The sequence below is a fragment of the Ambystoma mexicanum genome, chromosome 1p (assembly GCF_040938575.1).
Source record: "Ambystoma mexicanum isolate Mex_15411 chromosome 1p, UKY_AmexF1_1, whole genome shotgun sequence".
In the NCBI taxonomy this organism is placed as follows: Eukaryota; Metazoa; Chordata; class Amphibia; order Caudata; family Ambystomatidae; genus Ambystoma; species Ambystoma mexicanum.
Window position 1 is genome coordinate 496,055,885 of NC_090921.1, and position 27,458 is coordinate 496,083,342.

Consider the following 27,458-nt stretch of genomic DNA (forward strand, 5'->3'; position numbering starts at 1 on the left):
AGAGGAAGAGATGATCTCGAAGAGTAAGAAAGCTGGAAGTCGTTGCACTGCCAGGGATGAAACCAGCCGCGGAGTTCCCGATTAAAAGGTACGACCCTTTTATTCGCTGTCAGTGGTGAACCGTGGCTATCCAGCCGCCGGGGTGCTTGGCACGGGCGATCCGACCACGAGACGTCCTGGAAGGCGAAAAAGGCAAACTGGTTGGTCCCACCAGCGCAAAGGGATGAAGACTCTCCTGGAAGAAGATCTCCTCTGTCGTTGGGGAAGTGGTGAGTTCTTTACAGCAGGGCTCCACAAGTGGTGCCGTCGTCGTAGATGGCTCATCTTCTCCCCTCTTCGGATTCTTTAGGTCCTGTGGCGACTTCTGAAGTTCCAGTCCCCAAAGCCCTGCTTTTATGCAGAAAAACCCCCATTCAACAGCCTAGCTGTCACTCAAACATGCTAAGTGGTGAGCCGGGCGGCTCACCACTGGGCCAATCACACAAGAGTGCGACTTGAGTTGCCCAGGCAACTCAGTCCAGGGTGCCTAATCCCCCTCCCATACATCCTGTAGACCCCAGACAGAGTTGGCACCATTTGGAGGGCTTCTGTGCAGAAGCCCGCCAAAAAGTGGAACAAAGGGCTCGACTTGGGTTAGAGTTTCAGAGGCGAACACAAACGAGTCCTGGCAAAAAGACCCAACCGGGGAATTAATATTAAATAAATAACCCGGCGGTATCTTTAACATTGTACCAAAAAGTGGTGCGTTTAAAATATTCCGGTGGAATATTTTGCGTGGTATCCACTGCCACCAGCCAGAAACTGGACAAGGGGGGACTGGACAGTGCCCATTTGGAAAACAGACCCAGTGGCAATCGAATTACCCCTATTAGTACTTCCACAATATGATGGTTTGTAGTAGTACAATTTGAGACTAGTAAAGCCAATGGTGACTTTACATGCCCTGGGAGACAGTAGTCAGTCCCAGGGTATGGAGTCTATGTTTGGGGGTCACTATGACACCCCTGTGTTACTGCACTGAGGGTGCTGTGTAACACACATACCAAAAACACATGAAGCCCTATGGAGTAAAAGACCCCATAGCCCATAAAACACATTCACAGTTAAAGGACATTCTCAAATCATGCCTAAGAGTGGGGGAAAAAGAGTCTCACTCTTAGCAGGAGAAAAAAATAAACCCCAAAAATCCAGCAAAGCTGCTGGGGGACTCACTAGGTTTGGGAAATTAGCCTTAACAGAGAATTCTCCCTAACATAGAGCGGGGGTTTTCTGTGAATTATGCAAAGTCCTGCTTAACTCCATCGCAGGACGCACTGTTTCTGGGATCCAGCTCAGCATGGTATCGTGTCTGGCATCACCGTCGGAGGAAAGGATATCGGCAAGGATATCGGCAAGGAGCAACGACTGTTGGCACTGAATATCGCCACGATGCGGACCATCAAGTCTCTACTCGGCATGATGTTGTTGTCGTGCATATACCTGATTCTGCTCTGCTGGTTGCGGATGCGCCACTGCAGGAGTTCCTCGATGCCCGTTGGGTGTAGGTGTCGGGTAGCTTCCAGGACTGGATCACGCTCAACGAGGAGTTCCGTCGAGCAAAAAGATGGTGGGGCGTGCGCTCCAATATTGCCGGGGTCATGGATTTTCAGAGCTCCCCGTACCAGGAGACGGTCACGACGGATGCTTCCCTGGAAGGATGGGGAGCCCACACCGGATGTCTTCATGCCAGAGGCCTGTGGCTGCCAGAGGAGAAGACACTGCACATTAATGTTCTAGAGCTAAGAGCTGTGTTTTGGACCCTCAAGTCGTTCCTGCCATCCCTGAAGGGCAAAGTTGTGGGGGTCTTCATGGACAATACCACCACAATGTTTTACACCCGGAAGCAGGGGGGCACCAGATCCCCAGCGCCCTCGAAGGAGGTGCAGGAATTATGGCACTGGCCCGTCGCCCAGGGGATGTTCCTCATTCCGTTTCACCTGGCAGGAGTAAAGAACACAGCCGCCGACTCTCTCAGCAGAGAACTGCGCTCGTGCCACGAATGGGAGCTTCGGCAGGATCAAGTGGACAACCATTTCCTCAAATGGGGCAGTCCCCAGATCGATCTGTTTGCGACAGCGACAAACACCAAGTGCCGGAGGTTTGCCAGCAGGTTTCCCCAGCCGCGGAGCATGGGGAAGGGGGGCAGTGCATTCTCATTCCCCTGGGAAGGCCTGTTTCTGTATGCGTTCCCTCAGTTGCCATTGCTTCTTGGAGTCATTAGTCAACTCAGACGGTTCCCGTGCAGGATGATACTCTGCACACCAGCGTGGCCGAGGCAGATCTGGTACCCGGACCTTCTCAGCATGTCGGTGTCCCCTCCAGTCAAGCTGCCAGTGGTCGCAGATCTTCTTGCCAGGGAAGGAGATGCAATTCTGCTCCACCACCCGGGGTCTCTGAACCTGAAGGTCTGGCTCCTGCAGCGTTAGAGTTTGGGGGCTACGATCTTCAAGCGGACTGCAAGGAGGTGCTCACTAAGGCCAGGGCGTCATCTACTTTAAAATGCTAAGGACACAAATGGAAGCGACTCGCAGTTTGTTGCTGTTCGTAGATGATCAACCCTCTGAGGGTCACGGCCTCTCAAGTACTTGCGTATTTGCTGTAATTGGCTAAATCGTGCTGGCTCACGCCTCCATCAAAGTTCTTCTGGCGGCTATGTCCAGCTACACCAGATCTCCAGGATGGTCTTCACTGTGGTCGCACTAGTCTAGTTAAGGAATTCATCAAGGGACTGTTCCCCTCGTTCCCGCCGGTGATGGCTCTGGCCCCACCATGGGAACTCAATGTGGTGCTGACTAGGCTTGTGGGAGCCCCGTTCGAACCTACGCATTCAGCTCCGCACAAGTTTCTGTCATGAAAGACAGCTTTCCTCGTGGCCATCACCACTGCACGACGAGTGGGTGAGATCCAGGCTCTGTCCTGTAAGCCACCATACTTGACTTTCCAGGAGACGAGGGTGGTGCTGCGGACGCACCCCTCCTTCATGCCCAAAGTGGCATCAGACTTTCATCTTAAGGAGCCCTTGGTGTAACCTGTGATTTTTCCAACATCTTTGTTGCCGGCTGAAAGGACTTTGCACTTGCTGGACGTGGCTAGAGTGCTGAAGTTATATGTGGCCTGCACGAAGAGTTTCTGGACAACCTCTCAAATGTTTGTGAACTTTGGTCCTGTGAACCATGGGAAGGCCCTGTCCAAGGCTTCCATTTCAAGTGGTTCTCCGACTGTATCACTCACTGGTTGGCAAACCAACCGCTGCCTGGCCGTCCGAGAGCCCACTCTACCAGAGCGATCGCTGCTACTACAGCATTACTGTCTGGTGTGCCCCTGCTGGACATTTGCAGGGCTGCTACGTGGAGGTTGACGCACACTTTCACAAAATTCGACTGCGTCGTCATGGTTTCCAGGGAGGAGTCCAGAGTCATCCAAGCAGTGCTGCTCAACCTATTCGCTTGAAGGTAAGCCTGGTGAGGAGGTGAGAGATTGCTTCTGTTGAGCCTTGCCACCTCCCGTGGTTGTGCATGCGTGTACTGCTATGTATTCTTTATTCATGAGCATGGTCTGGCATAGATTCACATGCAAACCCTACTGCCTGCCCCTCTGCGGCTCTTCTCTAGATCCTACTGCCACTTCACGTGCTACCAAATCTGAAGATGGCTGCCAGAGGAAGTGCTTAGGTAGAGGGCAGTCATTGGCTGCGGGCAGTATGGCCCAGAGCTCAGTGATTGGTTTATAGGAGAAAGACAGTTTAGAAATGAAACTGTTTTTTCTTTTACAGAGGATTCCCAGCCTGACAACAGGGAATATTCAAAGCATGTGAATCCATGCCAGACCCATGCTGGAGAACAACAGTTACAGGTAAGTAACTTGTTCCTTATGATAAGTTAACCAACGCATGCCCAGAGTTATTTATGTATTGTATTTGTTGATAGCACCCAGACACGGAGGTATCACGGCACTAGAAGACTGGTACAATACAGGTAATAGGTGTTACAATATAGGTTTCACGCTGTACAGCAGTGTGGAAGTGAAAGTATGAATGCAATTGTAAGTTTCCGACAGTACCTTTCCGGTAAGACAATCAAGCGTATTTATTAAACAGTGCTGTTTTTACTTTTTTCTAAAAAAAGAAGTTATGCGGGTTCTTCTTGGATAGATGGTGGTAAAGAGTTCCAAGCTGGAGCCTCTAGCTCTTTCTGTTGAATCTGGGGGTGGTAAGTGAGGCGGAGGAAGAGGAGCTACGTATGTTGTTTTTTTGTGATGTGGCGGTTGAGTTAATAGGCGGCAGTGTTGTGCAGTCATCGATTGGTGATGAAAGGATTTTGAACTCAATGCACACCTTAATTGGGAACATGAAGGGCCCCGAAGGGTAATGGGGTTGGACTCAATTCAGGAAGGGTACTGAGCCATAGAGCATAACATGGAAACAAATAAATGTACCCTTACTAGTGAACAATGCTCGAAGAAATTGTTTGATTGGACAAATACAGAGTTTTAGGCTTGTCCACAAGTTTGATCAAAGGTTGGTCTACTAAGTAGCAGATCCAAGCATGGGGTCAAAGTGTACTAACCACTCACTGTGTTAGAAAATACAGAGATTCGAAAGCAATGATTTATTTGCTAGTCATACGAACAAACATATAGTGCATAAAGATTAGAAATAATGCTGGGAGATGCAACATACATATGAGAAAATAATAACAATTGACAATGGCATCAAATGACAAATAAGAGGTGTAGTATATACAACAAAGTGAACATAAAATGCTGTATGATCAATATACAGATAAACCTCAGTAGTTATTTCATTATTATATGACAATATACATGCGTATGTGGACACATGGGTGTTTTACAATAAATCCAAAGGAAAATGGAAGCAAAGGGGTTATAAAATTGCCCAAATTTCAAAAGTGTCCTAATGAGTGGATGATTTCCTATTCATGTTGAATATTCCTTCTAATTATAACAATGAATGTTACAGGGTCATAGGGAAAACAAGATATCTTTTGGCCAACGTGGCAGAGACTGAATGAACAGAGTCTAGTACAACAGGGTGACCACAAAAGTGATGGGTGGAAGGTTTTGAATTAATCTAAACCACTGGCAATTGCTCTGGGCCAACCTTCCACACCACCGTTTTTTAGCCCGTCTGCGCCATTGCAAAAGGGGACCAGCCATGTGCAAATCAGTCAGCAGCTGCCGCCACCGAAGGTAGCAGCCCAGCCCGAACTGCTAGGCCAGGTCCCCTCTGCACAGAAAACCAAGCAACCCCAGACATGTTTCGGCCTTGTTGGACCTCCTCAGTGAGGTGCAGCCTGGTTCCCTGTGGCGCAGCGAGCAAGGGACCCACGTCTGGGCATACCCTCTCTCACAAGGAGAAACAAACTGACCACAAAAGTGATGGGTGGAAGGTTTTGAATTAATCTAAACCACTGGCAATTGCTCTGGGCCAACCTTCCACACCACCGTTTTTTAGCCCGTCTGCGCCATTGCAAAAGGGGACCAGCCATGTGCAAATCAGTCAGCAGCTGCCGCCACCGAAGGTAGCAGCCCAGCCCGAACTGCTAGGCCAGGTCCCCTCTGCACAGAAAACCAAGCAACCCCAGACATGTTTCGGCCTTGTTGGACCTCCTCAGTGAGGTGCAGCCTGGTTCCCTGTGGCGCAGCGAGCAAGGGACCCACGTCTGGGCATACCCTCTCTCACAGTACAACAGGGAACCGTTGGAATCGGTTGTTCCCAGTTTGTATCACGTTTCGGCGGATTTGCAGTGAGTTGCGTCCGCCTTCATCAGGGCTCCGTAGGGGCGACTCTGCAATGTATTATAGAGAACTCCAGTGAGTAAATTTGTGGAATGCCGGTATTTGTTGGGCATAAATAATAATACAAAAGTTCTCAAAGTACCGTGCTGGAGGCTTACCTGCCGGCGCTATATATCCCAAGTTCTCGGTTTTCATTCACTAAAAGGCCTGAGGCTGAGCATAGGAGGTCCTCAGATTGGGTCCCGCTGAGATATACGGGAACCCGGGCAGTAGTAGTGATCTACACGATGGTTTTGTGTAGAAAACAGAAAGACAATGGAGTGGTACAAGAGGAGCTGTTAAAGACCCACACTCCTATAGTGGCATCCTATGGAGACAGTGAAAAATAATTGTGGAGCGACCAGTAATGGACAAAAAGGATTCATGAGAAAAATACCTGCTGGTCGGGTGGTTATGATCCACTGGGTGGTGGGTGGGTTGAAGTTGAAGTATTTATTCTTCTTATCAGCGGACTATTTGCTGAAACGAAACCTGGGTAGGTCAGGAATGAGAAAAGGGGTAAGCCCAAAATGAAATGGAAGACCAAAGGTAACTGTAAAGTTAATAGCTAAAGACCTTATTGCGTTCATTTTGTGTAATATGCAAAATGAAAAAAGAGTTGCGGGGAGAGAGATCTCGCGAGAGTGCTAATGTAATAAGGTGCAGGCTAGTGAAATGCACTAGTGGCATTAGTGTTGTAGTGCAGGTGGCAGGGAATTGTTTTGTATCCTCACCATGCTGTCCGTTGCTGTGTGCAGAGATTCCAAGTTAGGTTATGAAATTTCCGATCCCAAGCATGCGGAACCACTTGTGATGATGCGACACCCGGAGTGTATTAGTATGCGGCAAGGTATACACAAAAAGGGTTTCCTTACCTGGTCGAGAGGTTCGGATGGTCCACCCGTACACGGAGGGCAGCTGGCCGGCTGGCGTTAAACGCGACTGAGCGGTGTCAGTGGTGGCGCGAGCGCAGGATGCCGTTGTGTATGTAGAGGCGTCCCTGACGACCGTGCGTGCGTGGAGTTGGAAGCAAATGGTGTTTGCAACCAACTGTGGCCTTCTTGTTGGCTGTTGAAATCTTCGAGGAGTAAGGGCCAGTTTCCCCAAAAATGTGCACTAGCTCTGCAATATAATATAAATTGTTTTCTTCTCCTGTTTTCTTTTTCCTCTTTTATTAGCAGGCCTTATGCCTGTGTCACTTCCCCAGAAGGCCTATTTTCTTTTTCAACTATTCCCCCTCTTGGACTATCTTTTCTAATCCATGGTCTTCCTTCAGGAATCCTCCTTCTTTCTGCCTTTCTTTCACCTAACCTGCAATCCATCTACATGACTAAGTTTATTAAGCCCACACAAGAAATGTGTCTATCTAATACCACTGCTAAGGCGTCCTTCAAATCCTTGCTTTACCCCGATAAACTAAAAAAAAGCCCTTTTTCCTTCAGCCACCCACTCCAAAGCTAGAGCTCCAAAATGAGTTATATATGACACCAATTCCCTACTTCTCTGTTTCAGTTCCAAAAGCTCACTATCCACACTTTGGGAGAGTAATATACATTCGGACATCCTGCTGAATTATGCCTCAAACAATGTAAGATCCTTTTAGAATTGCTCCCCCTCAAGAAACTAATGGGATGGACTACACATCTGCTTCACCAATAAAATGCGTCAAAATAAAAGCCACCCTAGAAGCTGCTGACAGGAAGTGTAGTTCACATTGTGTAAAAACAAATATTAAGGAAACCACGAGGTGGTGCGGACCATGATGGCCGCGTAACGACTGAGCTCCGCTGAATGAGCATTCCCCCCGATTGCATTGAGAATGACTTGGAGGGAAAAGTCTGCGAGGTCAGAGCGCCGAGGGGGAGAGTGCATTTACATCTCCTGTATCATTCGGAGACCACACGGGCCACACAGTGACGCCTGTGCGGCTGACGACTGAAGGCCACAGGGAGCCTGGGTGGATCAGGAGGAGCTGATGCTCCGGAGCCCTGCAGCGGCCCCAGATCAAAGGAACTTGCTGCAGGGGTATGGAAGCCACCCACTGAGAGCAATCGGCCAGCCGTGGGAAGAACTAAGCAGCGGATGGAGCCACGGCCAACCCACAACATAGTGGCACAGCAGTCTGCTGAGCTGCCGGATGCCCGCAGCAGAGTGAGGGACATAGAGGACTACGGAGCCACAGGCTGCCAGCCGAGACACCTGGGAGACCTGGGCGAGTCCCCACAGCAGCCCCAGAACGAAGGAAGGTGCTGCAGAAGTGTGGAAGCCACCCAACGATACTAAGCAGCCAGCCGTGAGGAGGATAAAGCAGCAGGCGGAGCTGCGCGCTGCCCGCAGCAGAGTGAGGGACATGGCAGTCAACAGAGCAGCGGGAGGCTAGCAGCCGAGTGAGGGATGAAGCAGCCTAAGAAGCCAAGAACTGCCAGCAGAGACACAGGGAAAATCTAGGTGAGTCCTAGGGGCAGGCCTAAGAGATTTGGTATCTTACAAGGGCCTCAGAGGTCAGAGGCAGCCCAGACGGGTGCCCTCGGAGGCCTAGGGCGACACCAGGGAGGTGGCGGAGCCTGCCTCACCAGAGGACCAGCGTTCTGCCCCCACAGAACACACCACAAGAGGGCACAAAGAGGAGACTGGACAGGTTTGCAGCCCTCCGGAAGGGAGAGTCGAGACGCAGGATGAGGTCTTGGCCCTGGCCAATCTGGAGAAGCAAAAGACCCAGGGAGTCCAATCCCTGACACGCTACTGGAGAACACCAGCCATGGTTCACGAAGGGGCGCAGAGAGGGAAAGAAGCTATGGTGGAGGGGGTGCTGCCCCGTCCCTTACCAGAGATGACTTGAAGGAGATCTTCCAGGAAATTAAGGCCATCCGGAATGACATTCAGGTGTCTATCTGTGACCTGAGGGGCTGAGTTGACAAGCTGGAAGACAAAATGGAGGGTATGGAGAAGAACCACATGCAGATTGACCTACGTGACATGAAATATGATGCATGATTCACGGAACTGGAGACCCGGTAGGAGGAAACCCTGTTGAAACTTGACGACTTCGAACACAGAGAACGCCGGAACAATATATGCATTCCGGGAATACGAGAACAGAACACAGGGAGAACAGAACACAGGGACTGCAGCAGACGTGGGCAGAAAGGTGCAAGGACTCATTAATACCCTTTTCCTCACAAATGGTGGGAAGGAAGTCCAGCTTGAGAGAGTACACTGAGGTGGGGGGCGAGAGGGGCAAAGGCCTAAGGTCGATTGTTATGTTAATAGAACTTCTTAACCGCAACGGTCACCCAAGGGTATCTTGGCGCTGAAGACCAAAAGTGGCCAGCAGAGACAGGATCAATCTGATTAGAAAAGAAGAGTCTTCAGGGAGCGGCGAAAGGACAGGTGATTACCAATTGCGAGAAGAGAGAATGGGAGAGAGTTTCATGCCTTTCCTGCAGCAACGGAGAACGCTCGACCACCGATCCAGGAATATTTAATCCGGTGGACCTGAATAATTAGCGAAGATTGAGAGCGAAGTGCTCTGGAGGGGACATAGGCAATTTTTCTTAGATATTTTTAGCCCCCAGTTAGCCACTGTAGCTGACATAGAAGGGGGAGTCATGTGAGAACCAGGAGGGGGGTGGACCACTCTTGCAACCATATTCTGCAGGAGCTGGAATCGAATCAAATAGCCCGGTTGCGCCAGATAGAGGGTGTTACAATAGTCGATACTGCTCATGACTAGAGCAGATACGACGGGAGCGTGGAATTGAGAGGGAATAAACGGCAGGACTTTACAATGGCCAGCTTGACAGACAGCTGCCACCTGGTCAGACATTGACAGGGATTCCAAACATTTAATGCCCAGATCTTTCACCACAGTAGCCGGCAGCAGACAGAATCCGAAACTAGCAGGTTAGAAGTCAGGGGTTCAGAACAAAGAGCGGCAGACAGATCCAACTAACCAGCACCTCTGTCTTATCGCCATTCAATTTCTGCCAGTTCCTGCTCATCCATCCACCCACGGCCTCCAAGCAATTCCTAAGCCGAGCAGCCATATCGGGGCACGACAGATCAAGACGTAGAATAATCTGCGTGCTGTGGGCATAGGAAACCTTGGCAGCGTACGGTATGAGAGACAGGAGTGGCTGGATGTAAATATTGGACAAAAGAGGTAACAAGGTGGAGCATTGTGAAACTCCACGTGACAAAGGGACTGCTTTGGAAGGAAAATGAGAGAGAAAGATAGAGTGCGACCAGAGAGAAAAGAAGAAAACCAGGTAAGTACCTGGCCAGAAAGACCTGCGGAAGACATTCTGGCAACCAGGGTGGAGTGGTCCACGGTGTGAAACGCAGGTGAAAGATCTAATAGAATCAGCGCCCCTGGTGAGCCAGACGGGAAAGGTAATTTGCGACAGATACAAGAACAGATTCTGTGCCCCGACGTGGCAAAAGCCAGATTGAAAAGGGTCAAAAAAGAGAGAAGATTCAAGAAAAGAACTCAGTAAAGGAGACACCAAGGATTTGAGTAGCTTCACAAAGGAAGAAGTGAAATATGACAGAAGTTAGACAGAACTGCTGGATCCAGAGAAGGATTTTTTTTAACCCACATGCTTCATGTCATTGGGAATAAGGCCTGAGGAGAAAGTCATTTGCTGCTGCTGTGACCCAAGAATTGATATCAACCGAAATATCTTTAATAATAGAAAGAGGAATGGGATCCAGGGCAGAAGCAGATTTGAGTTTAATAGCGGACCGAACGTCTGATGGGGGGAAAAAAGTCGGAAAAGTGGACCAAGTCGAATTCAGAATTATAGGGCACAATAGACATAGGAAGATGAGGGCAGGACCTAGCAATCACAAAGTCACAAAGATCCTGTGATGGAATAATATTAGAATGTGACTGAACAGATAAGGATGGAGACTGAACTAGACTAAATAGCGCCTTAGGTTGCATCTAAAGGTCTCGGGAGTATAGCTCGGGGGCAACGTGCTTGTCTTGGAAGCAAGGTGACACGGAGCAGCACAGGTTCGATCCCCAGGTCTGCTCTTAGAAACCTCTGGGGATTAAGCACATTATAAATAACCTATCATATGAATGGCAGCTTCAACCTTCCTCCTAAAATAAGCTTCTTTATTCGAGAGGATGGCCGCCTGATATACCCCTGTGGCTTTGCGAAGGGGGGCTTTTTCAGTTGGGCCATAGCTAATTCTCCATTTCCTTTCTGCCTGCTTGCGAGATAGCCTCAGAGATTTAAGGTCATCAGTGAACCAGGGTTCAGATGAAAGGGTTTTTAATATGCAGCGCTTGATAGGAGCAATAGAGTCAGCTGCCTTAGTGAATACAGCAGACAGAGTGTTCAAATTGCAGAAATCGGACCGAGCACAGTGAGAAAAAATTTGAGCAGCTAAATCTTGATGAGAGGCAAATTGCAAGCAACGCTTACAGGATGGTCATCCAGGTTGCAGCAACAGAGTGGCCATTGACTGCACTGAGAATGGAACAACATGATGGTCAGACCAAGAAATAGGAAGAGCCGGGGAAAGCGGGATGGTAGTTACCAGGGCACAAATAAAATCTAGGGTCTTATGCAGCTCATTGTGGTTCGCTTTCTTGGGTATAGGGAGAACATGGAGGTTCTGGAGAAGACGAAGCGCCTGGGAAGTGTTCAGTTTGAAGGAGCTGATGTGAAGGTCTTCCAGGACCTGTCTGGTCTCAACCTGTCCCGGTACCGGGACTGTCGCACCCTCACACGGTTACTAACAGAGCGGGAATCTAGATAGTGCAAGTCATTCCTGTTTGTTTTGTCATTTGAAAGGGGAGAAATTGACTATCAGGTCACCAGTGTTCAGGAAGCGCAACATGTGTTACATGTGCTGAAGGAGGAAGCCTCCACTACTGAGGCTGTGGGTGAGGACGGGGGGGGGGGCCCTCAGCGGAAGTGGGTCAGCAGAATGGCTTCCACACAAAGAGAAGGATGCCTGGGGGTAGGAAGTATAAGAAGCTCAATACACCGCCACCAGTGAAATTAACAGGAACTGGCTGCAAGCAGAATTGTGCTATGAATGCATTTGTGTTAGTGATTAGGGTCCAAAGTTAATCTATGGGACCAGCGGGGGTAAGGGAGGCGGCAGAGGAGGCAAAGGTTAACCTTGGTGGCCTATCGAATAGTGGGCGTCTCCAGTGAGAAGTTGCAATAGAGGGATCGGGAAGTCGGCTGAGCTATCGAAATCATGTACACTGATGGAGGGGGCTGACGCACTCAAGGTGGAGACCTTAAATGTCAAGGGCTTGAACTCGCCTGCCAAGCGATCGTTGATGAGCAGGGAGTTCCGCAATAGGGGGCTGGACGTACTTGTTGGTGTAAGAGACGAGGCTCGTGCGGGGGGGAGAAAGGTGCATTCCGGGGGCTCAGATTTGGCTGGTGTTGTGGGCATCAGGGCTTACCAAGAAGGGCTGAGTGGGTATCCTCCTCAACCGGGGCTCCACAAGTGTGACGGAAAGCTGATGGTAGAGCTCTGATAGTTTCTGGCACCTTAGAAGGAGTTCAGGTGACTTTGGCCACGATCTACTGCCCCAACCTAAGACAGTTCCAATTTCTGCAGGAAGTGATGGGTCAGATACTCAGAGTGTGGGCCTGCTACTGTTTGAGGGGGACTTCAATATGCGGGCAGACAGGCACATGGATCACAGTAGTGGAGGCAGTCAGCCAGCAGGAGGGGGAGATCGCAGAAGGGGGAGGCTATCTTAGTTATATGACAGTGCAGGGTCTGGTTGACGTATGGAGGGGATGTCACATCTCATGGCTCTAGGATACAGATTGACTACTGGTTCATACGGACTAGTGGTTCATACAGCAGCAACACCTGAGCAGGGTAACGGGTTGCGAGTGTATCCCCAATAGTTGGTCAAACCACGATATGGTGGATATGGGAATTTCAATGGCAGCCTCCGAACGGAGGACTCCCTATGGCGCTGCAATGATATGCTCCTTAAGTATGCGGTGATCACCAGGGAGATGAGGACAGCAATAGAGGAGTTATTCAGGTTTAATGATAATGGGGAGGTGGACCTCGGAATGGTGTGGGAGGCCGCACAGGCAACGTGGAGAGGCCTCTTGATGTGTGTTTTGCATCTTAGGCTTAAGGTTCTTTGGCAGTCCACTGAGCTTTCATTAATTGTTAGACCGAGGTACGTAATTGAGCTTACCTCCAGGATTTTCTCACCTCCCATTGTCCACCCCCTATGTTTTGGTCTTCTTCCACCTGTTCTGCCCATAGTCAGAATTCTAGATTTCGACGTATTTATCCGCAGCCCATTCGTTTTTACATATGCGGATAAAGCGTGCAGTTGGCGCTGCAGACCGATCTGCATTTGATCCATGATTATTAAGTCCATCTACATACAACAATCTGTTCACTGGGACTCCTGACAGTTTAGGTGGAAAACATCTTGTGCCTGCAAAGGTGTTTTCTATGTCTGACACATATAAATTAAAAATTGCCGGTGCCAGACGACAGCCTTGCTTCAGGTGCCTATTGTTGTAATAGCGTCTGTGAGATCCCCCTGGTTGTCCAATCGTACTTGTAAGTTGGTATTTGTGTGGAGGGCCCGAATAGCTTCTCGTAAGTCTTGAGGACAGCCCCAGGCTTCCATTTTTTGCCACAAGATGGAACGATTGACCAGGTCGAAATCCTGTGATAGGTCTATGGATGCTAAGTAAATTAAGTTTCCTTTGGTTGACATGGGTCTTGTTTTGAAGTAATTGATTAAGAACAGGTTCAAGGATGTCCCTGTACCTTTGACGAATCCATATTGCAACCGGTCAAAATGGTGCGTTGCAGCACTCCACTCATTCACTTTTTTTAGTACCAATGCTGCGAATAGTATGCCCATCACGTCAAGAAGGGCAATAGACCGGTAGTTTACTGGTACCAGTCTATCGCCCTTCTTCAAAGTTGGTACTATGATCGATGTTAGCCATGAGTTGGGGGATGTTGGTGCCGCGATTAAACTTTTCAAAGAGGTGGAACATCGACTTAGCCCACAATTCTGGATTTTCCTTCAGAGTTACGTTCAATAGACCGTCTGGCACTGCTACTCTTGAGCTGCTCGCCTTTTTGATTAGCTCAAGTATGTCATCCTCTTGTGTTTCAAAATACCATGGTTTCTTCCTCTTGTTTCTTTCAGCCACTTCTATTTCTGCTTGTCTTTGGAAGAGTGAACTGAAGTGTCTTAACCATACACTCTGTGCGATTGGATTTGCCATTGTTGCTTGCTGTGGGGCGCTTAGTGAGTTCAAAACCATCCACATTTCTGCAGTGTTTTTGGAGGTCACCAATTTAAGCATGTATTCCACATCTAGTTGAATTAATGTGGATTTGTGGTTCTTCACCCAATTTTTGTAGTAGACCTTCCCACGTTTGAGGTGCTCCAGAGAGATCATGATTTGCTGCCTTCTATGCCTATTAGCATGTGTTTTTAACTGGCTTTTTCGGTTTTGCAGCCCAAAATCGAACTTGTGGTGCTGAAAAAAACAGGGTTCCTGTTCGCCTTTTGTTTTTCACGGTAGATGACCATGGGCCTCATTACAAGGTAGGCGGTAGCCATGGCGCTATTAGCGCCATGGCTACCCCCTTACCGCATTCCGGGTCCGTGTTCCCGGAATAGGGACTTACCGGGTCATTCCGACCTTGGAGGACCCGGTAAATCCTCATTCCGGGAACCATTCCCATTTGAGGCCCCATAGGGCTCAATGGAATTGGGGAAGGAGCTAATAACGGTACCGCAATTTGCGGTACCGTTATTAGCTCTGAAGTCCCTTAGCGGGTCCCTCCCCTAACGCCTGGTGCTCTTACCGGTGCCGGAAATCCCTTACCGCCTACCGTGTAATGAGGCCCCATGTGTCTAGGATAGTCAAGGGAGTCCAGCGTAGAGGCTTCCTTGATTGTAGGTGTTAGTGAGATGATGTTTCCTCGGGACAATCTTAGTCTATTCCTACCAGCATTAGTTGTCATCCGCTCTGTCCGGGTAGGACGTACCGTCTGGGTTCTGCCAAGAAGCGGCGTCCTCAGGATATTGTGATCTCTCGCTACCACTTGGATCATTTCTGAACTAATAAGATTCCCTCGGAAATATGTAATCCAGAATCTGCGAGTCCATTCCCCTTTTCCAAGTCTGTTTTGGGGGGGATGTCCCCTTTTGCAGAACAGTTGATGATTTTGATGCTTATTTGGCACAGTTCTTTTCTCCAGTAAAGGCCCCTTCTAACAGGGGCCTGGGCGTGGGGCTCGTCGTCTTAGTCTGTTATTCAAATTAGAACAGTGAATGTTAAGATCACCACACACTATGATGTTTAGGTTGGGCCAGGTAACTCTATTTTGAATTGTGACATCACCTTTTATGCAGTGCCACTGAGAAGTCCTTTGGACTTCTCTTAATGTTTAACTACATTTTCTTGGGTCGACTATTGTTCCCAAGAATAGTAAGATGACCCGTCTTACTTACTTTTACTTTATGGGTCCAGCACACACCACCCTATGTGGAGTGATGGGGAGTTACCTAGTAATTTCTTTAACCCGCTTCTCATGTAACATTTTGTTACACTAACTCACTTGAATGGCTGGTGGCAGTGGTTTATTTTTTACTACCTAGTGACATGTATCTGCAGGCTAATACCTCTGCTGCAGTGCTGCACCCAAGGGTGACCATTTTCTCAAAATGGCCCCGGTCTTCTTTTTTCGCCATTTCTTGTTAGTTTCTTCTGGGCTTTTACTCTGTGTTTTGCATCAAGTTTGAGTCCTTTTTGTAGTTTGCCTTGGGTGTGCTACAGCCGTGAACCCGCCCAGGCTCCAGTCTGGAAAGGCAGGAAGTGAGGGAGGGTCCCGAAACGTCTGTGTCCTTTGTCTCTTGATGTGCCTGAGTGAAACCAGTTCCAATTGGCCGGCTGGCTGTTCTGGAGGACAGCCACCCTGCTATGTGATTCACAGCCTAGGGTGGTGAATGAATGGGAACTTGCATAAAAAGCGAGGTTTTTGGGACTAAAAGCAATTGACCACTAGAGAACAACATCCAAAGCAGAAGACGTCAGCCGCACCCTCCTGGACAGCAAGCTTCCCAGTGAAGCCCTGTAGCTGTGCTGACCCCGTTTTCGAATCGACTGGGAAGACCCGTAAAGGGCAACTTCCTCCCTTAGACTGGTGAGACCAACTAGACTCGAGACAAACTCTATTTTGGCACAACCCCTGACTTGCTGCGACTTTCCAAGGCTGCAGAAGCCCAATACTTGGAGTACATCAACCACTTGTGAGTGTATTGTTTTCCGAAGTCCGAATCCAGCCAGATCTTCGTGGGCATCCAGAGGACCCTACAGAAGCAAGAAATCCACGTCCAGAGTCCCCTCACCAGAGTCCAGCACTGAGTGATCAAGGAAATCCTAACAAGAGCTTTTCATTCTTCTTTAGCACTGAGGAAAAGGTGCCAAAACCACAAAGAGCAGCGGAATCCATTGCTGCCAAGTCCGCCTCTGAAGTGCTGCCGCAGGAACCCGCCAGACATCCTCCCTTTCATCAACACGACCAAGTACCAGGAACAAGGGTCTACTGCATTGCATTGTGAGGGCAACCAGCTGGAACAACTTCTTCATTTCAGTGGTACTTGGCGTACTTTATCCTTTTGCCATTGGGGGTTCTCACTATCTTTGGGAGTGCAATTTAACCCTACACTAAGTTGACCTCAACTTACCTGCATTGGCCTTACAGCTTGTGCTTTCCAAATGTGACTTTTCTCGAGTTGATGTGATTCTCTTTTGAACACTGACTATTTAACAACATATTTCTAAGAAGAGCATCAGAACTTTGACTTTGCCCATTTACTTTGGCTGTCCTGGTTCCCTAAAGGCCTCCTTCTGAACCTATTGGATTTGGCAGTGCTTGTTCCCCCACAGGTTTTAAATGTTGAACACATTAATGCTGGGATAATGGACTGCCTGCCCCCCTTTGGGAGAATGTAACTGTCCTTTTAAATTATCAGTCTGTTCTGATCTAACCTTTTCTTCCTTGATAAATCAATATTGCAAAGGCCATACTATAAATGCTATACTGACCTCAAATGACTTCACTTCTGGGTGCTGGAACATGTGTAACATATGAATGAATTAGTCACCTGCTTTATTGTTCACTTTTTTAATTAAATCCTCACTTGAGACTGATGTTACAGCTAATTACTGCTTTGTACAGCGCTACAGCTCGCATTACTCCTCTTAAGGTAAACCTTGCTGCTCAGTCACACTACCAACGTGTCTATTTGTATTTTATTTGTATAGCGCACCAGGCCCAGGGGCAACCGGGCGCATCACTTGGTTACAGCATAAGAAAAACGGAGGAGTAATTACACGGGTTTACAGGAAATAATACAAAATATACAGGTATAAAAGTAGCAATGATAGGACAAGCAGATTGTATATACAAGGGTACAGCTATGTACAAATTGAGCAAAGAACCCGGAGCTAGACGTCTTGGGCGGCAAGCCAAATTTTAGTGAGGTGTTTGATTCTCAAGAAGGAGGGTTCTGCTCTAAGCTCGTTGGGAAGCGTGTTCCATAATTTTTTTTAACCATTTTTATTTTTCAATGGAGACATAATCAATTACAACATATGATCGTTACACTTTGTTGTCATAATGCATAGACCAACTTTCCATTCAGGGTTAACGTCACCCGTTGCTACGTAAATTGTCTCCAATTCCTTCATCTGTAAATCATCATCATCCATCCCTCCCTCCTCCCCACTGTCCCTTTATAACTTTTGTAACAGTTTTGAAAAGGTAAAAATATTTTGACTTTCAACAAATGTGCAAGAGAATAACTTTTGATAGTATGAGGCCACATTATAATTTTGTTGTCTGTTACTATACAATAGGTATCTCCCAGTTTTATCGTTTCATTCTTAACTTCCTTCCTCCCTCCCTCCCTTCAAAGCTACAAATTTTGGAAGGGGGGCCAAGTGGACCGGCGTCTCTGCAGTGACTATTTCTTTCATACATAAGTTCTTGGGTGTAGATGTTACACAGTTAATTCCCTCTTCCCCTTTATTTTTCCCTCCATGTTCTCTTTTCTCGTCGTGCTGATTCACTATCTCTTTCTCTGTTCTGGTGTTAAGTGATCGATATATTTCTGAGGGTCCGTGGTTTATAGAAGTGGGATTCCCTGTCTCCAACAAAGCCTCTGAAAGGGGACCATATTGAGAGGTATCTCTGATCTGTTTCTGTTCTTATGGTAGTTACCTTCTCCATTGCCATTACTCCCCATAGTTTCATCCACCACCATGGTTTCGTCGGGCCCTCTAGTGTTTTCCACCTTTGTGCTAATGTTATTCGTGCTGCTGATAGTAAGTGTGTTATTAGCATGGATATATGCCCCGATGCTGCGTATATTCCCTTTGCCTCTAGTCCCAGCAGGACCACCTTAGGTGATAGTGGTAAGTCTCTGCCAGTAATGTCTTTGATGTGTCCCAGTATCTCCTTCCAATAGGTAATTGCTTTGGGGCATGTCCACCACGTGTGGAATAGATCTCCTCTCCCTCCACATTGTCTCCAACAGTATGGGGAATATTCTGGGTTTATTTTGTCTAGTCTGTGGGGGGACATGTACCCTCTGTAGCATAATTTATATGCAGCTTCTTTAATTGCTGTACATTTGGAGGATCTGTGAGCTCTTGTCCATATTTGGTCCCACTCTCTTTCCGTTATTGGTTCACCTACATCTTTTTCCCAATTCTCTTTATTTTAGGTTGTCCGTTGGTTGTGCTCCATCGAGCAGTCTGTAGATTCTAGATATCCCCTTTGGTTCACCTTCTTGCATTGTTAGTTCCAAGCCTGTTAGGGTTCCCGTTCCCGCTCTTTTCATTGATGGATGGGAGATCCAGTGTCGTACTTGCGTGTACCTGAACCTTTAATTTTCCCCTAGATCGAATTTCTTTTTGCATTCTAGGAATGGGATTGGTTCGCAGCTTTGGTACATGTCCTGCAGTGTCAGGTTGTCCGCGCCTTTCCAGCCTTTCCAGAAACTCTTCTTCAGGCCTGGGGTGAAGTCGATGTTATGTGCTATTGGGGATAGTGGACCCAGTCCTCGTTTGATCTTTTTCATTTGCATGGCTTTGTCCCAGCTACTCAGGGCTGTTTTAGTAGCTCCTAGTAGTTTTCCTTCTGCTTCGCGGGCCTTGGGGTTCAGTGCTAGGAGCGCTGTTATCGGGATCTGTGTGGGTGCTTGTTCTATGGCTCTCCATCCTTTGATGTCGTCTGGGTTAGCCCACTGGAGAATGGGGGCCAAGTGCGCTGCCATGATGTATCTGCCCAGGTCTGGGAACCCCAGGCTTCCCAGGAGCGGGGGACGGGTCAGTATGCGACGCGTCTCTGTATTCTGGGTCTCTTTTTCGCCCATATGAATTAAAATACTGCATTTTGAAGTTCTTTGATTATCTGTGATGGGATCTTCGTGGGTATTGCACTCGTCACGTATAGAAGGCGGGGGAGAAGGGTCATCTTTACCGCTGCTATTCTGGCGAACCACGATAATACCTGATTATCCCATCTCAGCAGGTCCGCTTTTAGTTGTTTCCAGAGAGAGGGGATGTTTGATTTATATAAGTCCTCGAATTTCTTTGCCAGGTGAACTCCCAAGTATTCTAGCATATTTTCCTCCCATCTCAGGGGGAATCTTTGCTTCATGCAGTTTATTGTGTTTGCGTCTTCAGTTATGTTTAGTGCCTTTGATTTATTGTAGTTGATTGAAAATCCAGATATGGTGGCAAATTCTTCCAGTGTGTCTATGGCTTTCGGTAGTGTTTTCGTAGTGTCTCCCATACAGAGCATCACATCATCAGCATATAGTGCTATTTTCTGTGGGGTCTCCTTGATTTGCACTCCTTTTATGTCGGGGTTCCTCTGTATCTTGCTGCTAGCGGTTCCATAGCCATTGCAAATATTAGTAGAGATAGGGGGCAGCCCTGGCGCGTACCCCTCCTTATCTCCACTTGTCTTGAGTCGCAGGCGTTTATCCGAAATGATCTAGATGGGCTTTGAAAATTTGCCAGGATCATCCTGCTGAATAGTGTTCCGCATCCGAATTTCTCCAGGATCATCCGTAGATATTCCCAGTCCAAGCTGCCGAAAGCCCGTGAGGCGTCCAGGGCAGCTATTGCAAATTTCTGGTTTGTCCGTCTCCCCCATTCAATCACATCTATGGCTCTTCTGACATTATCTTGGGTGTGTCGTCCCCTGACAAAACCCGCTTGTTCCTCGTGGATGATATCTGGGAGGATCTGCGATAGCCTATTCGCTAATATCTTTGTGTATAGCTTTGTATCCGTGTTTAGGAGTGCTATCGGGCGGTAACTTGAGCATTCGGTGGGATCTTTGTTTGGTTTCAGCGCAAGGATCGTGGAGGATCTTGCCATATCTGAGGAGATAGATCCGGTGTCTCTAATTGTGTTGAAGAGTCGGGTGAGGGGTCCCAGTAGTTGCGGTCGGAATATTTTGTAGTAGGCATTTCCAAAGCCGTCTGGACCCGGGGTCTTGTTCCTTGGTAGTGAAGAGATAGCCTCATTGATTTCTTGAGCTGTGAATGGCCTCCCCAGGATTTCTGCGTCCTTGTCTGAGATTTGGGGTAGATTAGTAGCCAGTAGGTAGGATTTTTGGTCTGTCACGTTTAGGTTTGTTCCCTGTAGTAGTTCTTCATGGAATCGGACCATTATTTCTCTTTTCTCTTCCTCTTTTGTGATCTTATCTCCTTTTTCATTTCTTAAGGCAACTATATAGTTACGGGATTTCTGTTTGTTTAATTTGGCCGCTAGAAATTTGTTTGCCTTGCCGCCGTGGACGTAGTATGATTGTTTCGTGTTCAGCAACGTCTGTGCCACCGCGTCCACAGTGTGACTTTCTAGTTGGGCACGAACCTTCTTTAGCTCTCGCCAGGATTTCTGCGTTTGTCGGGCCTTGTGATTTTTGTCTGCGTCTTTTAGGGCTAGTTCCATCCTCCTGGTTAGTATCGCTCGTTCCCTACAGTATACTGCCGCTTGGGCCATGAATTCTCCCCGGATTACGGCGTTCCCCGCATCCCAGACTGTTTTCCAGTCAACCTCGCCGTTGTCGTTCTCTTTGAAATAGTTGTGTATGGTTTCCTCCATGTGTGCTCTAAGCACTAGGTCGCATAGGATCAGTTTGTTGAGTCTCCACGGTGGGCGTTGCTTATTTTCCCCTCCGTCTATTTCCAGGCTAACTAGTACTGGGGCGTGGTCTGTAATATATTGTGTTCCAATTTCCACCTTAGTCACTTGGGGGATTAGAGTTGCTGACACCAGGATCATGTCTATTCTGGAGTATCCTCTGTGTGTCCCAGAATAATGAGTGTATTCTCTCGTGTCTCCTTGGAAGAAGCGCCAGGTCTCGATTACTTCTAGCTCTATGAGGAACTTTCCCAGCGCCTGTCTGTTTCTCTGGTCGGCTGCCGTAGGGGGCAGGGTTTTGTCGAGGTTAGGGTCCATTATGCAGTTGAAGTTCCCTCCTATGATTGTTTGGCCTTCACACCAGCTCCCTATTTTCAGCAGGAGATCTGTGATGTTTCGGCCTTGTTAGTCGTTAGGAGCATATATCGTCAGGATTGTGTAGGTCTTCCCTTTTATAGTTCCTTTGATTCCCAGGTACCTCCCTTCATTATCACTAATCATCTGTTGTTTTCGGAAGTTCAGTCCCTTAGCTAGCAGTATTGCGACCCCTTTTGTTTTCGAACCGCTGGAGGCGAAGTATTGTTGTGGGAATGCCTTGTTATGCATTCTTTTTTCATCCGTTTTCAAGATATGGGTTTCTTGGAGGAGCACTACCTTTGCAGGCATCTTCTCGAGCCTGTTGAGAATCGCACGTAGTTTCCCGGGGGAGTTCAGCCCTTGTACATTTAGCGATACGATCAGTGTATCTGCCATTTTTGTATGTAATATGTTTGTTGCTTCTGTCTTTTGGTGTGTCTTGTTTTGGGTTAGTTTGAAATGGCCCGCCTGCTGTGGTCAGGTGTTTCCTCGGTTTCTCTTCCAGTTGCTTCTTTGTTTAGTGTCTTCTTCAGGGTGTTTCATTTGTGATATTTGAAGGGGCCTGGCAGTTTCTTTTCTCTGTTAGATCTTCTTTTCCTCTCGGATGACCATTCCCATTGGTTATTTTGGCTGCTAGGTGCGCTCTTTTGTGGGCTAGTTGCGGTTTGGCTTTGTTCTTTCTCAATTTGTAGTAATGAAAAGCCTTCTTCGCATGTACTGATCCTCCTTTGTTTCTCTTTCCAGGGGAAGGCTAGTCCAAAGGGGAATGTCCATCTGTGTGCGGTTTGTTTGGCTTGTAGTGGTTTTGTGATCGGTTGCATAAGCTTCCTTTTATGTAGGGTGATCAACGCTAGGTCCTGGTACAGTTGGATTCGTCCTCCATTGATTGTTAGTTCTTTGTGGGTACGTGCGGCTCTCAAGATGTCTTCTTTCAGACTATAGGAGGTCATGGCAATAAGAACATCTCTAGGTCTCACTCCTGGTTCATTCCTTTTGGGGCCCACTGGGTGAATTCTGTCAAATCTCTCTTGGGGGGGGGAGGGGCGTCGTTCAGGATGCTCCATAATTTAGATGCCATAATAGGGAAGCTGGCTCCACCTGATCTTTGGAGATTGAAACGTGCAACGACAAGGCAGTTTGAATGAGCCATTCTGCGGGGTCTAATGGAGTTATGGAGGGCAAATCGGTTGGCCAAGTAAGAAGGAGCTTGGTTATGAAGTCATTTCTGGGTAAGAGCCAGGGCTTTCAGGGCGATTTGGTGTGGGATGGAGAGCCAGTGAATGTTGCGTCTAGTGTCCGATATGTGTTGGCGCCTGGGAATGTTGAGGGCAGCTCTAATTGCATTGTTTTGGACAGTTTGCAGCTTGTTTAGGTTGCAACGATTGGTGCCTAGGTACAGTGCATTGCAGTAATCAATCTTAGATAATACAAGAGTCCTTGCCAGGGTAACACAGTTGGTTGCAGAGAGAAAAGGGCGACAGGCTGTGATAAGCTTGCAGGTATATGCCACTGCGGATGTGACTGAGTTAGTTTGTCTGGTCAGGGATAGAGTCGAGTCAATGTAAATCCCTAAGGTTTTTGTGTCCTTGGCGGTAGGGATAGTATTCCCATCGATGGTGAAGGACTTAAACGCAGGGTCGAGTTTGGAGAGTTTTTGTGGTGAACCAAGGATAAGGAGCTCTGTCTTTTCATCATTAAGGCAGAGTCCGTGTTGTGCCATCCACGCTTGGATGACCTGGTAGATGACATTGATAGCGAGGGAGTCAGCAGAGTAGTCGCCTGAGATGGGGATTAGTATCTGGGTGTCGTCGGCGTAGTTGGTGTAAGTGACACCCAGATAGTCCAAGATATCGAAAAGGGGTTTGGTGAACACGTTATACAACGTGGGTGACACACAAGATCCTTGTGGTACGCCACAGGAGACAGGTGCAGGTGGGGCGGCTGTTAGTGGGGAGAACACGCGCATTGATCTATTGTCTAAGAAAGAGCGAATCCAGGTTGTAGCTTTATCGGAGAAGTGTGCAGCTGATTTAAGGTGGTGGCAAAGAATGTTGTGATTGACAAGATCAAAAGCCGCCGAGAGGTCCAAGAGGAGTAAGAGAGCAAGTTTGCCTTTTGTCTTTTAGATCTTCAATCTGTGTTTCTAAATCTATGAGGGCAGTTTCGGTGCCGTGACGTGACCGAAACCCAGATTGCCTAAGTCCCAAAAGTTTGTTAGATTCAAGGTAATCTTGGATTTGTAGATATGCCGCACGGTCAAGGATTTTTAGTAAAAACGGGACCGTGGTGATTGACCTGTAATTTGTGGGTATGCTAGCGTCCAGGGTAGGTTTTTTCAATAGGGGGATGACCCACGCATCCTTTAGATTGTCAGGTACAATCCCCGAGCTAAAGGAAGAGTTGATGAATGTAGTGATGAATGGCGCTAGGTCGTGAGCTGCTTCCTTGATAATGGGCGCCGGGCAGAGGTCACCTTGGCAATTAGACGGTTTAAGGCTGGCGATGATCTTTTCTGCTTCGGAAATGGAAAGTGGAGAGAAGCTAAAAGGAGTCAGAGAACCAGGGATGGAGTGCTTTAAGGTGGGGATAGAGTTGGGTTGTGGGTTGGATTGTAGGCTCGTTTGTTGTTGATTTTGATTTGGAGAGAGGCAATCTTGCCAAGGAGAGCCTCTTGGATTTTGGTGCACCATGTGCTATCTTTGATGCAAGTATCTGGTGCAGTGACAGGAGTTTCAAGTTCTTTTAGGATTCTAAACAATTCTTTGGTGTTAGATTTGGCTTGCTCGATGCGTTTATTGTAGGTGTCTTTTTTTGCCTGGAATATGGCTTCCTTGTAGTTAAGGGTGGCCAGGAAGAGACACGATTTGTTGGCTGTGGACTGGTTGCTTTTCCAATGTGATTCCGCAATTCGTTTTTCTTTGCGCAGGGTTCTGAGCTTGGGAGTGAACCAAGAGTTCAAGTGAGCTCGAGGTTTGGGTTCTCAGTTTGGATGGGGCAATAATGTCTAAGGCTTTTTGCATAGCGAGGTTGAAGGTGTCGACCATAGCCGTGGGGTCGGAACATGAACTAGCCTGGACATTGAGAGCAGGAAGGAGGAGGGGGAGGAGTCGGTCGCAGGTAATGTCACGTTTATTGCGAGTGGCAGTAGCTGGTGCAATGATAGGAGAGGGGATGGCAGGTTTGGACTGAATGTTAAACGTAATTAAATTGTGGTCGGCTAGCCAGATGATATGGATGGGACAATTGTGGGAGGCTAGCCAGTCAAGGGTTCTGCCCTTGGCGTGAGTAGGTTGGTTGATAAGCTGTATGAATCCTGCATTCATAAGCATATTATCAATGGTAGTGGCAGCAGTGTCATTGGGATCAGTGAGGTCAAGGTTAAAGTCCCCTAAAATCGAGGCTTGGGATTTGGTTTTTGTGTTATGAGTGATGATGTTGGAGAGGTCCTCAGCAAAGGTGGATAGCGGCCCAGGTGGCCGGTAAAGTAGATGGAAGGTGATGGAGTGGTTAGGGGTGATGGCTAGTTTGGCAGTCAGTGCTTCCATAGAGGAAAAGAGATGCACAGAGGAGAGGTGGAAGTTTAGAGCGTTTTATGGATAATGGCAATGCCACCACCTTTGGACTGGTTAGAGTTACGATCGTGTCTGATAATATTGTAACCTGGAGGGATGGCAAGGGAGAGTAGAGGGCCAGAGGCTGCGTGGAGCCAGGTTTCGGTGATCGCCATGAAGTCGAGGTCGAGAGTTAGGATAATGTCAGCCACTTCTAGGGCGTGTGCCGTAAGTGATCTGACATTGATTAGCGCACCCTTAATGTTGCTAGTGGTAGGGAGGTTGGCGTGTGGTGATGGGTTTTGCATGTGTGTGGACGAGGTGGAGGTCAGGGGCTGTTTGTTAAGATGCACAATGTGATGGGAGGCGTGCGTGAGTCGCGAGCCAAGTCTGGCATTTCTCACAGTGACGGAGCATGGTATGTTTGGTGAGGGTCTGGAAGCAAAATGATGGAGCCATAAGGCTGGGTTGTTAAGGTAGTTGTTGGTGTGGTGTGTGATGGAGGGCATAGTTGTGGTGTTGTGAAGGTTGGGGTGACGGGGGGAGGCGGTGGTGTAGTTGAGTACAGTCCCACCGGTGTGCTGTTGAGGAGTAGGGTGGGCAGTATTCTTGCAAATAGGATAGTGAGGGTGGTGGGCATAGTGGCCTAATGCAGTCTTCAAAGACAGATGCCTACCAGATATATACAGGGTAGTTGAGGTAGAGGTACTGTCATAGGCAATTACTCACAATGGCATGTACCCAATGTAGAACATCAGTGACAGTGACCACGGTAGATGCAGTGGCGTGCACAGAAGGTAAGGCAACAGTAACCACGGTGGCAGTGTATTAGTGTTGAGATACCTAAAAGCCTAGATTTGATATTAACAGAAGGGAGCCAAAAAGGCACTAGATTAAAAATGCAGAGAGGCACAAATTCAAATACATAATCCAGAGATACCTAGATTCGATTTAGCAGAAGGGAGCCAAAAAGGCGCTAGTTTAAAAATGCAGAGAGGCACAAATTCAAATACATAATCCAGAGATACCTAGATTCGATTTAGGTACAGGCCTATATTAAAAGGTTGGTTACCTAATACCAAGAGATTAGCCTTGTGTAGTCCCACACCAGTTGGACTTCACTAATTCTTACCTAACAATGACGAAGCATGAAAGGAAGTTGGGAACCTTAATCGCCCCTCTTTGGGTAATCATACACCAATCATTGTCTCAGTCCACCTTCTCCATCTTGGGAAAGGCTCACGCTGTGGTTTTCCTAAGAGGAAGGCTGTTAAGGAAAGGATAAAGCACATTTGATATCTTCCATTTTCATTTTTTTCGCACTCTTCTCTATCCATCCACACCATTCCTAACTCAATAGTGCCTACTATGCAAGCAACCTCCCACTCTGTGCACCACAGACCTGACAGTTCAGACATAGAGCCTCATCACGACTAGGGCAGTAACGCTATTAGCGCGGCGGTATTAGCCCTACCGCTGAACTCCCCGGCGCTAATAGCGCGGGATCACGAGTTCGGCGGTAATGTAAGCCCCCATTCCCCACTGAGCCCATTCGGGAATGCCCCATTCCCCATTGGGCTCAATGGGGAATCTTTGCGCTAATACCGCCGGCGGATTTCCCGCCGGCGGTAATAGCGCGAATTTTCGACGGATTTCCCCCCAGCTCAGAAGCCCTGATTCGGCAGACCCTTAAATCCGGCGGTAATAGCGCTACCGCCGGATTTAAGGGTTACCGCCGAAGTCGTGATGAGGCCCATAGTCGGAGAGAGGCACAGATGGATACTTTACATTGAAGAACAGAGGTCACTTTAGAGAAGGGGAGGCTGGAGTATGAGTTTGCATGCAAGGTTTCTAGAAAAAGACATGGGAGAGGGAGGGAGACTTGAGCATCAACTGTGGTGAATAGTCCAGGAGGTGATGTGTTGGGCAAAGGAAAACACAAAACGACATTGGGCAGACATGGTGTGGCTGCATCAGATTGTGGCCCTGCTGCAGGAAATTGTACCATTGCTGCTGTAAACTGTGGCACAACTGCAGGAAATCGTGGGGTAGGTAGTTGTCAGAAGAGAATTGCATGATGTTGCATTTCATTGGAGTGGCAGGAGTTGGCTTGTTGGGAATAGGAAATACGTTTTTGGTGTTGCAGTCATGCATGCATTTTGAAGCCTCTGCCAGGAGAAGGGCTCAATTCCTGTTGTTCCTTATGTATCCCGGCTGCTGGTTATGTGTACATGATTTTTCACAGTATACTCTTTCTCTCCAGGCCAAATCGCTTGCTGATTCTCCACGGATTTCTGGATGAAAATGTGCACTTTTTCCACACCAACTTTCTAGTTTCCCAGCTCATCCGTGCTGGGAAACCATACCAACTGCAGGTAAGTGTGGTCGCAGGTGATTGTGGGGAGCAAGAGGGAGCTGTTTAGAGTACCTAGAGTTCCTGAACTAAAGCATTGGCAGTTCTGGATTTGCAGGGTGAATATTTTCTATGTTCACATGCTCTTTATAA

At 48.0% G+C, this 27,458-nt stretch overlaps 1 protein-coding gene across 3 annotated transcripts in view; it reads left to right on the top strand.

Moving 5' to 3' along the window:
* The window catches only part of DPP9 (dipeptidyl peptidase 9), a 1,325,370-nt gene that overhangs the window by 1,240,511 nt on the left and 57,401 nt on the right, over positions 1–27,458 (top strand). For all 3 annotated transcript variants that reach the window (XM_069649353.1, XM_069649354.1, XM_069649355.1), the window contains one exon: positions 27,216–27,327. In XM_069649353.1, coding sequence (XP_069505454.1) covers positions 27,216–27,327 — 112 coding nt within the window. The remainder of the gene's footprint in view (positions 1–27,215; positions 27,328–27,458) is intronic.